Source organism: Labeo rohita, chromosome 11 (genome assembly GCF_022985175.1).
Source record: "Labeo rohita strain BAU-BD-2019 chromosome 11, IGBB_LRoh.1.0, whole genome shotgun sequence".
In the NCBI taxonomy this organism is placed as follows: domain Eukaryota; kingdom Metazoa; phylum Chordata; class Actinopteri; order Cypriniformes; family Cyprinidae; genus Labeo; species Labeo rohita.
In genome coordinates this window covers 13,938,789-13,951,239 of record NC_066879.1, presented here as the reverse complement: position 1 = coordinate 13,951,239, position 12,451 = coordinate 13,938,789, and the positions used below count along the sequence as shown (strand labels likewise).

General features: G+C 33.8%; 1 protein-coding gene across 1 annotated transcript in view; it reads left to right on the top strand.

Annotated features, from left to right (window-relative positions):
* The window catches only part of LOC127173389 (transmembrane protein 91), a 36,581-nt gene extending 33,648 nt beyond the window's left edge, over positions 1-2,933 (top strand). The window contains exon 2 of the mRNA XM_051123241.1: positions 2,769-2,933. Coding sequence (XP_050979198.1) covers positions 2,769-2,918 — 150 coding nt within the window. The 3' untranslated portion in view covers positions 2,919-2,933. The remainder of the gene's footprint in view (positions 1-2,768) is intronic.
* Positions 2,934-12,451: the final 9,518 nt, after the last annotated feature.

The window sequence follows — 12,451 nt, the reverse complement described above, 5'->3', positions numbered from 1 at the left end:
TTAAGCTTTAAACTGCATTTAAAGTATTTAAGTTTAAGCTTAAATTATGTTTAAAGAGTATATTTACAGAATTATAAGTAGTATTACTTACATTATAAAATACATAGTAATTTAGTAAATTAGTATAACCCTGTTGATTTTCTAAAGGCATACATGCACAGAACTGGGAAGTTTACTTACAAATTGTAATTAGCTACTGACTCAAAATTACATTTAAATAAACAATTAAATTGTGATTAGTAACATAATCCATTACATTACACATTTTAATATAATCAGACTACTTTTAGACAGTAATTAATTAAATCATAAAAATTTAAAATTTTAATTTTAATCAAAATAAAAAACATACAAAAAAAATTATTATATTTGCTTACCTGCTTGTCATGTGACCATAACCAAAATCAGAGAACCAAATTATTAGGTGAAAGAGGGTCAGAGAACAAAAAAGTTTCCACATTTTAATGTAACTGAAACACAAAAGCCTTCTAAAAACATAGAAATGTGTTTATCAGTAGTTGATGCAATGTTGAAGCACTTCTTAAACTTGAAATAAGTTCTGTAAATCCAGTGGTCTAAGGCTGTGTCGCCACTTGACTAATGACTGATCTTTGTGTGAATGTCCACAAAACTTGAAGACTTTATGAATGTATGTAAGCAGTAGGCTAATTCAGAAAGGAAAATTTAAAAAATTAAAAAGTGGAATTATGGAGAATCAATAAATTATGAATCATTTATTGCTACTGTGTAAATAAAATGTAATCAAGTAATCCATAAAAAGTAACTGTAGTCTGATTACAAGTATTTAAAAATGTAATCTGTTCACATAATCCAGATTACATGTAATCAGTTACTACCCAGAGCTGTTCATGTGTCCCAGCATGTTTATATTACATTATAGCGTGAGATGACAATTTAACCACAGTTTAATACTTTTGTCTCATGTTTAAATCAAACAGAAATTTTGAAAATAACCTTTTTTGGATGTTTCATAAAATGGCCCATAGGTGATGATAAATGATTTTAATAAGCATGTGCTCTTTGTAAATGTGTTATGATATGTGCATCAACTCTAAATAAATCTGATGGCTTGCACAGAATGCCAAAAAACTGGCAACCGAAACTGTTCCAGTAAATTAACAATGTCATAGATGTCTCATAATTACAGCTTGATTATCTGATATAAATCAGCAAGTACAGTATAATTAGGGTTATAAATTTGAACTTTGGATTTACATTTAGGCATCAATCAATCTATACAGTTTTTTAACATAAGAGCAGGTGCGGCACTGCTGCTGACATGCTGTTTGATTTCTCCAACACTTAATTTTATTATGAGCTTTAATTGCATGCACTCAAATCGAAACTATGGAGTCCCACCTATGACATGCAGGAAAAAAAAAAGTAAATTGTGCGCACAAAACAGTAATTAGTTCCCACGTTTTACTAAATTGTGTGCATGATATAATTTGTTTGCACGATTTGAATCAACTAAAACGTGGCCACAATTTAGTAATGTCATGCACGCTATTTAGTAAAACGAGTGAACAAATTATGTTGTGTGCAGGATTTAGTAAAAAGTGGGAACATATTATTGTTTTGTTTGCGTGATTTAATAAAACTAAAGAACAAAATATTGTTTTGTTCGCACGATTTTGTACAATGAAGGAACAAATTTCTTTTTGCACATAAATCAGTAATACGAGGGTACAAATTATTTTTTGCGCAAAAGTTAGTCAAACAAGGCATTATTGTTTTGTGTGCACGATTAAATAAAACAAGGGAACAAAATATTGTTTAGTGTGCACAATTTAGTAAAATGAAGGAACAAATTTATTATTTTGTTAAAACAGACATTAAATTGTTTTGTGTGCATGATTTAGTAAATCGAGGAAACAAATAATTTTTTGCAGGTGATTTAGTAAAACGAGGGAACAAATTATTTTGTGTGCATGATTTAGCAAAATGCGGGAACGAATTATTATTTTGTGTGCACGATTTAGTAAATCAAGGGAACATTATTTTTTGAGCATGATTTAGTAAAACGAGGGAACAAATTATTTTGTGCGCACAATTTGGTAAAACGAGGGCACAAATTATTTTTTGCACATGACAGTAAAACTAGGGAACAAATGATTTTGCGTGCACAATTTAGTAAATTGAGGAAAAAAATTACTTTTAGTGCACAATTTAGTAAAACGAGGGAACGAATTATTTTGTGTGCACGATTTGGTAAAACAAGGTTAATTATTTAGTGTGCACGATTTAGTAAAACGAGGGTACAAATTATTTTTTGCACACAATTTATTAAAACGAGGGAATTAACTGTTTTATGTGCACAAATTAGTAACAAGGGAACAAACTATGTTGTGCGCACAATTTAGTAAAACGAGCGAATGAATTGTTTTGTGTGCATAATTTAGCAAAACGAGGGAACAAGTTATTTTGTGCGCCGGGAATTAATTGTTAAATCATACACGATTTACTTTTTTTTTTGCTCGTCTTATACAGTATGAGGTTCTGTACTAAACTTCTCCCTGCTGAAAAAACTAGCTGAAACCAGCCTACGCTGGTTGGTTGGTTTTAGTTAGCCATAGCTCATTTGACCACAGGCTGGGAGACCGGTTAAAACCAGCTAAGACCAACCAGCTTTGGCTGGTTTTAGTTTTTTTTTTTTTTTTTAAAGCAGCTAAAGCTTCTGGATATGTGTTTTTCATTAGCGGGCTTTCAAACTCACTTTGATATGCTTGACATTTGTGTTTTCACAGACTCGAGATGCTAACTTGGCTGGACATATAGAGTATGCAAAAAGGAGCTCCAAAACTGCGCTGATCCTGAACCATGTCGCTGTTGGTGTCGGCATAGCATTCTTCCTAACATTAACGCTTGGGTTGTTTCATCATTATGAATATATTTAATGAACAAATATTGCATTCGGCTTTAAATGCACCTACTCATATTGTAAAACATCAATGACCTTTATGAAATTATGAAACTAAATTTCAACTTTCTTTCTTTTCAATCTTTTAAGTAACACTCTTTTAAGCAAAAGCTCTGTGCATAACACATAGGTTAGGTCTTTCATGTATCAGACTGGATGTGGAAACATATGAGCCATTTTTCTTTTCCCATTTGTTCTGGGAAAAGAAACAGCTCAGCATTTCATGGTTTGAAAGGAATTCGAAATAATGTGCAGTACATTTGTAAATGATTAAATGATAGTCTTATCTAATCTTAGTATACTGTTGTCCTTGATGCCAAACCAGCAAAACACTTTTTTTTAGTCTGATACTACATCATGAAATAAAGTTTATAACTGAGGACCTTTAACCTTATAGTGCATTCCTGATACAAACAGGATGTCAGAGGTGTATCTCCAGATGAACAATTCACTGTGCTCACAAAGCTTTGATTTGCCTGGCATTGCACTGTATGAGCCGCCGAACATTTTTATATTTTGTCTCCGTCATGAATTAAATTTTTACTTTTTTTTAGGGTAAATGGGTGACTTTTCAACAGTCAACTCAGTGTCAAACAGTAGCTGTTCACCTGAATTCACCCTAATACTACTGAGACTGCAAAATCAATTTGTAAAAAATAAAACACAATAAAACACTGTGTAATAAATACACAGCTTGTATTCCAGCGCTCTCATACCCCACATCTGGAGCCTTAAAGAATCAATCAGATTCACAATGACACATAGATCAAGTGTTTATACTCACGGGTGACACTGATGAGCGTCTCAGCCGATGGGAACGTTTCAAAGCATTCCAGTGTGCACAAGTTGATTGCTGGAATTGTGGAGATCCAAACGAACTTCGTTCTTGAACCAGATGAAGGTTTCAGAGGGCAACTGAGTCGACAGACACCTGAAGATAAAATAAAACACATTTGTCTATATATCAGGCTTATCTCTCTAGAATCTGAAAGATTCAAATTAAGGGAAAAGAACAAAGTAGCACAGCAATATTTACCTGTAACATGCACAGTGACGTCTCCTGCAGGAGCACAAACTGATCCAGTGTGAACAGTGTCAGTCTAAACATACAGTATAAACCAGAAACACAAATCAGAATGTGAATCAAAAAGTGTGAATTTCTGAAAATGTACAATTTCCAGATAATAATTTTCTGCCAAATGAAGCTTAAGTCACAGTTTTGTAGCACTGGGGTTTTCACAAGATCACAATTAAGTCTAACAAAGGAATGAATGAGTCTTACCTTTCAGATATAAAAGCAGAAATAACACCATGAGTGAAAATTTGGGGTTTACGGCAGATTCACTCAGTATTTTGAATAAATACAGTTTGGTGTTTGCTTTTAAGACGCTTAAAATGATGCCTTGATGTGGAAATGAACGAACAAAGTCATGCACATGAAACTATAATTCGGTCACTCTTTTTACTAATATCAAAAATATAATTTTCATAACCGTTCTTATATGTTTGTTAGGGTGGAGGCTGAGTGCTTTTAGAGAAGATTAACACTAGTTTTTGTTGTTTATCTCTCCATGCTTCAGTATATGACAACGAGTAGGTCCTTACACGTTATCTAAGTCCAATAGAGTTTATAAAGTCTATAAATGCTGATACAAATTCATCTTTATCATTACTACACTGATAGACTTTAAAAGACTTTATCTGCAGCCAGCACTAACTCAGATAGAAATTCTTTAATAAAGTCTACGTGGTGTCCTGTTCGTATACAGTAGCCAGTCCAAGCGTCACAAGGGATTTAACATTAACACTTATTACATTAAAATAAACTGTTACATAAAGCATCATTACTTACCGTACATTCGTTAATACATAACGATTTAAGTGAAACCAAACCTCTGAGGAATACTGAAAGTATTACTATGAATTGTAGCAACACCTCTGCTTTACCTTTTGGACGTGGCTCATGTTTATAACAGTAATCTTGGGGTGTAGACTCATTTAAAGTCATGTAATCATCCGGCTTTAGCCAGGTTTCTGTTAGAGCACATCTAGGTTATGATCTATCATCATATAATTTACAAAAACTACTTTTGCATAAAAGGATTTAATATTTATTAAGCCAAACTTTATAATTTGTCTGTATTATATCTGTTTTTTCAGTTAACATCAATTAAATTATTATCCTTCAACTGGTTTCGACGTTTTTTTTTGTATTTGCTAGTTTGGGGAACAGACTAGGTGAAAAAGTCTCTATGTGCTGAGAATTTACTGACAGATTTGTGAACCTGCGTAATGTTTTGATCTTAAAATATAACATAATATTGTTCAAAGATAAACAAATAGAACAAAAATATTAGATAAAATTAGATGAACTGAGTAGATCTTTAAAAATCTATATTTTTTAAAAAATGCCCCAACACAGGGGAGATTAAGAAGAGTTACACCAGATATCAGATTCATTTACATAGTGGAAAATTATAAACATGCAAAAAGTGAAATTAAAGACAGGTAAATTAAATTCAATAATTTACACACCAAAGATTTTTTAAAAGTTACACTTCTAAAAAATCATAAAAAAAATCAAGTTGTCCCACTGACCCTGTACTAAACGTCCTTTAGATAACTTTTTGATTAAAACCACTGTGTGATGACATTAACCCTCAAAGGCCGAGACAGCCGCCCGAGGCTAAAAATAACTATTGTTATTAAATCTCTAATAACTTTTGAACCTCTCATCCAATCTGAATGATTTAAAAAGTACCGCAAAGCTAAGCTTTTTTCCTGTTGATGCTTAGTCCCACCCCCGTGCCCAGACTGGTTCAAACTGTCATCTATTCAACCAGTAAACACAGTGGTTGGACTTTTGAACCACCAATTAACGTGTTTCTTTGGAAATTTGAACAAACTCAAAGTGAAAGTAAAGTGCGTTGTGTGTGCATGAAAACAAACACATGACAGCACTCTCTGAAAAAGCATAGAAAAACACACGACAGAGCACTTTGACACAAAACAAAACAAAAACAAGGATAACAGCAGTACATATCCCATAATGCGCTGGAATTTGTTTTCACATCGCTATGAGCTGTCCCGGTAAAACGCAAATGCAGCCAGCGGATCGATCCATTTGACTGTTATATTATGGTAATTCTCCTCATACAGTTTATAACGATCATTTGCACTATTTTTTCTGTTGCACTCTGTATATTTTCTCTCATTTTGTGTGTAGTTTGTCAATCATTTGCACTCTTTGTATATTTGTTGCATAAGACCATTTGTGCAGTTGTTTTCACTACTTGCTGCACTGTTTGCGTTTGTTGTTCACACTCTGGAAATACATTTTTCTGAAAAAAAAAAAACTCACCTTTTATTTATTTATTTTTTTTTTTTTTTACTGTGTTTTCTTATTACATAACACTGTTTCTATTTACTTTACTTCCTAAACATTTTTGAACACATCTATACTGTCAATAAACTAAATAGACCTCTTTTTCACTGAAAGCGCCTATACCAATATTGTAATAAATGGCTATGACTTGCATGGGGAATGTTATATGTAGATGAAATTTTATTTTGAAGTGTAAAACACCCAAACACAACTTTCTAAAGAAAAAAAATCCAAACTTCATGAGTTTCTGTTTGAGTGCACAGTAAAAAACCTCCAATTGTTACTTGCGATTTTCTTAAAATTTTGGAAATTCATTAATTCTTAGAGAAGACAAAAGGAAAATTGTGCCTTTAAATTAGCTAGACTGAAACTTCAAGTTCTCCTGTTTACAGTGATATATAGTGCCCTCCACTAATATTGGCACCCTTGGTAAATATGAGCAAAGGTGGCTGTAAGAATAAATCTGCATTGTTTATCCTTTTAATCTTTCATTCACAATATTCTAACCTATCATTTAAGTAAAACCATGGAAAGCAGGGGGAAAATCTCTTTATGAAATAAATGTTTTTCTGTAGTTCATGTTGACCACAATTATTGGCACCCAATTATTGGAATGTCCTTTATTCAAGATAACAGCCTGAAGAGTTTGGAGAACACCTGACAAGAGATCAGAGACCATTCCTTCATACAGAAACTCTTCAGATCCTTTAGTTTCCCAGCTCCGTGCTGGTGCTTCTTCTCTTCAGTTCACCTCACGCATTTTCTATAGGGTTCAGGTCAGGCAACTGGGACGGCCATGGCAGAAGCTTCATTTTATGCTCAGTGACACATTTTTGTGTTGATTTCGATGTTTGATTTGGATCACTGTCCTGATGGAAGATCCAACCACAGCTCATTATAGAACTTCTAACAGATGCAGTCAGATTTACATATTTTATCTGCTGGTATTTGCTAGAATCCAATGATGCCATGTATCTGAACAAGATGTCCAGGGCCTCTGGCAGGAAAATAAGCCCACAACATTAAAAATCCAGCAGTATAATTAACCGTGGACAAGGGGTACTTTTTGTACCAAACCTATCTTGAGTGTTTGCTGCCAGAAAGCTCTTTTTTTTAGTTTCATCTGACCACAGAAGCCCTTCCCATTTGAAATTCAAGTTGTGTCTGACAACTGAATATACTGGAGTTTGTTTTTGGATGAGCAAGGAGGATTATTCTTAAAACCCTCCTGAACAACATGTGGTGACGTAGGGGCTGTTTGAATTTTTGTTTTAGTCTTTTGGCCCCAAGACTCAACTAATCTCTGCATTCTCCTACTGTGATCCTTGGAGAGTCTTTGGACACTTAAACTCTCCTCCTCACCATGCATTAGGATGATATAGACACACGTCCTTTTCCAGGCAGATTTGTAACATCTTTAGTTGATTGGAATTCTTAATTATTGTCCTAATGATGGAAATTGGGATTTTCAATGCTTTAGCTCTTTTCTTACAGCCACTTTCTATTTTGTGAAGCTCAACAATCTTGTTCTGCACATCAGAGCTATATTATTTGGTTTTATTCCTTGTGATGGATGATTAAGGAAATCTGGCCTTTGTGCTCCTCATATTTATAATCCTGTGAAACAGGACGTTATTGCTGGACAATATCATACTCCTAGCCATTCTAGTGTGCTAAATAAATGCAAATATGAATGGGAATATACTTCAGAGATATTTTACTCATTATACTTCCTAAGGGTGCCAATAATTGTGCCCAACATGCATATGAGAAAAACATTTATTTCATAACGTAAGTTTCCACCCACTTTTAATTGTTTTACTTCAATGAAAGGTTAGCATTTTGTGAATTTATTTTCATAGCCTTCTTTGCTCATATTTACCAAGGGTGCCAATATTAGTGGAGGGCATAGCCGAGTCTGTGGATCGAATCAATGGCCATCACCATCTCAACCAGGTAGAACTGAGCATATTCAGCAATGTCCGCAGATCTCCAGCCACAGGGACACTTATAAACGTGAATGAACAGACAGCGCTGAACATCTGACAAACACCAGATCACTGATTCATGAGCACTGGAACAAAACACACGACACAACTGAATCATTCTCAGTGAATCAACTCAACGCATCACCTCTTTTGTGTTCATCTGCTTCCCATTTGCTCTGTTTACATTGGCTATCACTCTATATAACGTTAGACTAATACAATAAAAAAAACTTTTTTTTTTTTTTGTAATATATACTGATAAATGTAACATTTGACCTCAATGGGATGAGATGACTGGATGGTTTAAACTGATTTCTTTTTGAACCGTCATAACTGCAGTGCTCAAACTATTTCAAATATAGTGAATTAAGCTACAAACTCGATCATAATGCACAATATGTTTATCTAAGATGTATTTTAAGTGCAGCTCGTCATATTAATGAAGTGTTTCACTAGTTCACCGGTTTACCTCACCTGAATATGTTCGTAGATTTATGTTGAATGTCTTCGACGTTGAAAGTAGGTCTCTTCGGAATAGAAATACTGATATTTTATTTGTAAACATCATATTTTTTCACTTATTTCTGTTAAATCTCATAAAACTAGCGAGTTAAGCCAGTAGTAGTACTAACGGTGTCGTACAAACATGGCGGAAGGCGCGAAAACCGGTCGAACAACTGATTCAACTGAGTGAGTCATTTACGCTGGAACCGCTCCGATTGATTCAAACTCAAACCGTGACTTCGATCATTCAGTTCAATCTATCCACTAGCAAAAACTAGTTTAAAGGAGCCATTCATTTTAGAACTTCGACATCGCTTGTAATGACTTTAAAAAGGACGTACAGTATATTAATGGGCGAAACGGAGCTTTTCGAAACTCTGAATCAGACCATTGCTGTTTCAAAGCGGCCCGATCGGATCACGTATCGTGAATCATTTAATTCGAAGCAAGTTAGCATTTGGTTTTAAAAAGGAACTCTGGAGCGCGTATCGCTAATCATTTGATTCAGATCCACACTTCGGATCGCGACTCATTTGATTCATTTTGGGACTTCAGACTGCGTATCGCGAATCTTCCTATATATATATATATATATATATATATATATAGATATATATATATATATATATATATATATACACACTACCGTTCAAAAGTTTGGGGTCAGTACATTTTTATTGTTTCTTTTTTTTTAAAGAAATTAATACTTTTATTCACCAAGGATGTATTAAGTTAATAATTAAAAGTTTATTAAAAGTTAATAATAAATAATTTACATTGTTATAAAATATTTATATTTTGAATAAACACTGTACTTTTTAAACTTGTTATTCATGAAAGAATCCTGAAAAAAAAAAAAAAAAAAAATCACAGGTTCCAAAAAATATTTGGCAGCACAACTGTTGATATTATCCAACATTGATCGTTCTAATAATAAATCCGCATATTAGAATGATTTCTGAAGGATCATGTGACACTTAAGACTGGAGTGACAGCTGATAAAAATTCAGCTTTTCATCACAGGAATAAATTCCATTTTAAAGTATGTTAAAATAAAAAAAAACATTATTTTATATTGTAAAAACATTTTGCAATATTACTGTTTTTTTTTTCTATATTTTTAATCAAATAAATGCAGCCTTGATGAGCATAAGAGACTTCTTTAAAGACTATTACAAGTCTTACTGACCCCAAACTTTTGAACGGTAGTGTATATATATATATATATATATATATATATATATATATATATATATATATATATTAAACAGTACAAAACATTAAATCATTAAGGCAGTACAGTTATAGAAGCAAGAGAAATATAAAGTATACACAGAAAAAAAATATACAAAAAAGTAATAGGCTTAAATTTTCACCTTAACTTAGTTTCCATATACAATCATGTGAAAAAGTTAGGACACCCTATTGAATTCCATGGTTTTCCGTATCAGGACATCATTAAAAAAAACTGGTCCTTGGCTGGCCTTAAAATTTCGACAATGAAACCTCAGATGAACAACAACACATGACAAATTGCACCGTGTCATTATTTACTGAACAAAAATAAAGCCAAAATGGAAAAACCATGTGTGACAAAGTTAGTTACCTTACTGTTAACATTGGAATTAAGAGGGTAAATAACAATCAAGCACTGCCAATCAAATACCTTTGATTAACTGATCATCAGCCAGTCTGAGCGCCTTTATAAAAGCATAAGCTTTGTCAGTTTGCTGGTCTGGAGCCTTCAGGTGTGTGTCAACACAATTCCTAGGAGGTAAGACATCAGCAATCATCTTAGAGAAGCAATTGTTGCTGCCATCAATCTGAGAAGAGTAATACGGCCATTTCCAAGCAATTTGAAGTTTATTCACAAGTGGAAGACATTTAAAACAGACACCTCTCCTTCCAGAAGTGGACGTCCCAGAAAATTCACCCCAAGATCAGATCGTGTAAAGCTCAGAGAAATGGCAGACAACCAAAGAACTACACCTCAGACTCTACAGGACTCAGTTAACATGTTAAATGATAAAGTTTATGACAATGGCATTAGAAAAATATGGGACAAAAATGACATGTTTGGAAGGCTTGTCAGAAGAAAGCCTCTTCTATCTAAAAAAAAAAGAAAAGCATTGCAGCACAGTTTAGGTCTGCAAAGTTACATCTGAACAAAACACAAGTCTTCCAGAATAACGTCCTTTGAACAGACGAGACTGAATTGGAGATGTTTGGCCATAATGCACAGCGCCAAGTTTGGTGAAAACCTAAAGAGCATATCAGCACAAACACCTCATACCAAAAGACAAGCATGCTGGAGGAGGGCTGATCATTTTGGGCTTGTTTTGTAGCCACAGGACCTGGGCACCTCACAGTCACTGAGTTGGCCATGAACTCCTCTGTATATCAAAGTATTCTAGAGTCAAATGCAAGGGCATCTGTCCGACATCTAAAGTTGGGCCAAAATTGGGTCATGCAACAGGACAATGATCCCAAGCACACCATCAAATCTACAACAGAATGGCTGAAAAGAAAAGAATCAAAGTGTTGCAATAGCCCAGTCCAAGTCCAGACCTCATTCTGACTCAAATGCTGTGGTGAGAGCTGTGCATAAGCAAATGCCCACAAACCTCAATAAACTGGAGCAACATTGAAAAAAAGAGTGGTCCAAATTCTTCCAGAACGATGTGAGAGACTGTCACACAGGAAATGAATGTTTCAAGTTACTGCTGCTAAAAGTGGATCTACAGGTAATTGACTCATAGGGTGTCCTAACTTTGTCACACATGGCCTTTCCCTCTTGGCTGTATTTTTCTTAAATACATAATGGCACTGTCATTTTTGTTTAAATACAAATTTTAAATGGCAGATAATTTTTTATTATGTCCTGTGGAAACAGTGTCCTAAACACAAATCAGCTTTGAATAGGTTTTTTTTTGAGAATTGTTCTCATTAGTCAGACAATCCAAAAGTTATAATGTTCTCTTAGTCAGACAATCCAAAAAAATTCTCTCTAAAACAGAAAGAAAAGTCACTTACAAAATGAGATTGGATGAACATTAAAAAATCTGAGTGAAAGTGTGAGTACACTGGCTAAAAAAGTCAAGTCACCTTTATTTCTATAGCGTTTTATACAATACAGATTGTGTCAAAGCAGCTAGTGTTAAACAGGTGAATAGTGTCAGTAATGCAAACAAAAATTTAATTCTGCTGTAGCTAAAACAGCTCTAAAAAGAGGACAATAGTAAACAGTATTTCAGTCATAGGTTAAAATCAGTTCATCCCTGATTCGAAGGATAAAACACGACATTCTGGCAACACCTGCTGGTCAAAACCGTACAGTAGCTGGCACATTCTGCATAATATACTCACAAGTCAGAAATGAAATTAAAAAAAAAAAAATAAAAGTAGTGCAAAATAGAACGCGTCTCCATTTTCCCATGACAAATTAAATTTTATACAACTAAACTTAGTATGAAAGGTAAGACAAAAAGAATGGCAATGACTAATTTTACATTTATATCATTATTTTATTGAATATAATTAAACCAGACATTTATATGCCTTCATTTAGCAGACGCTGGAATCCAAATGAGGAACCGAGGAATAAAATATAAATTTGTACTTTATATTTTACTT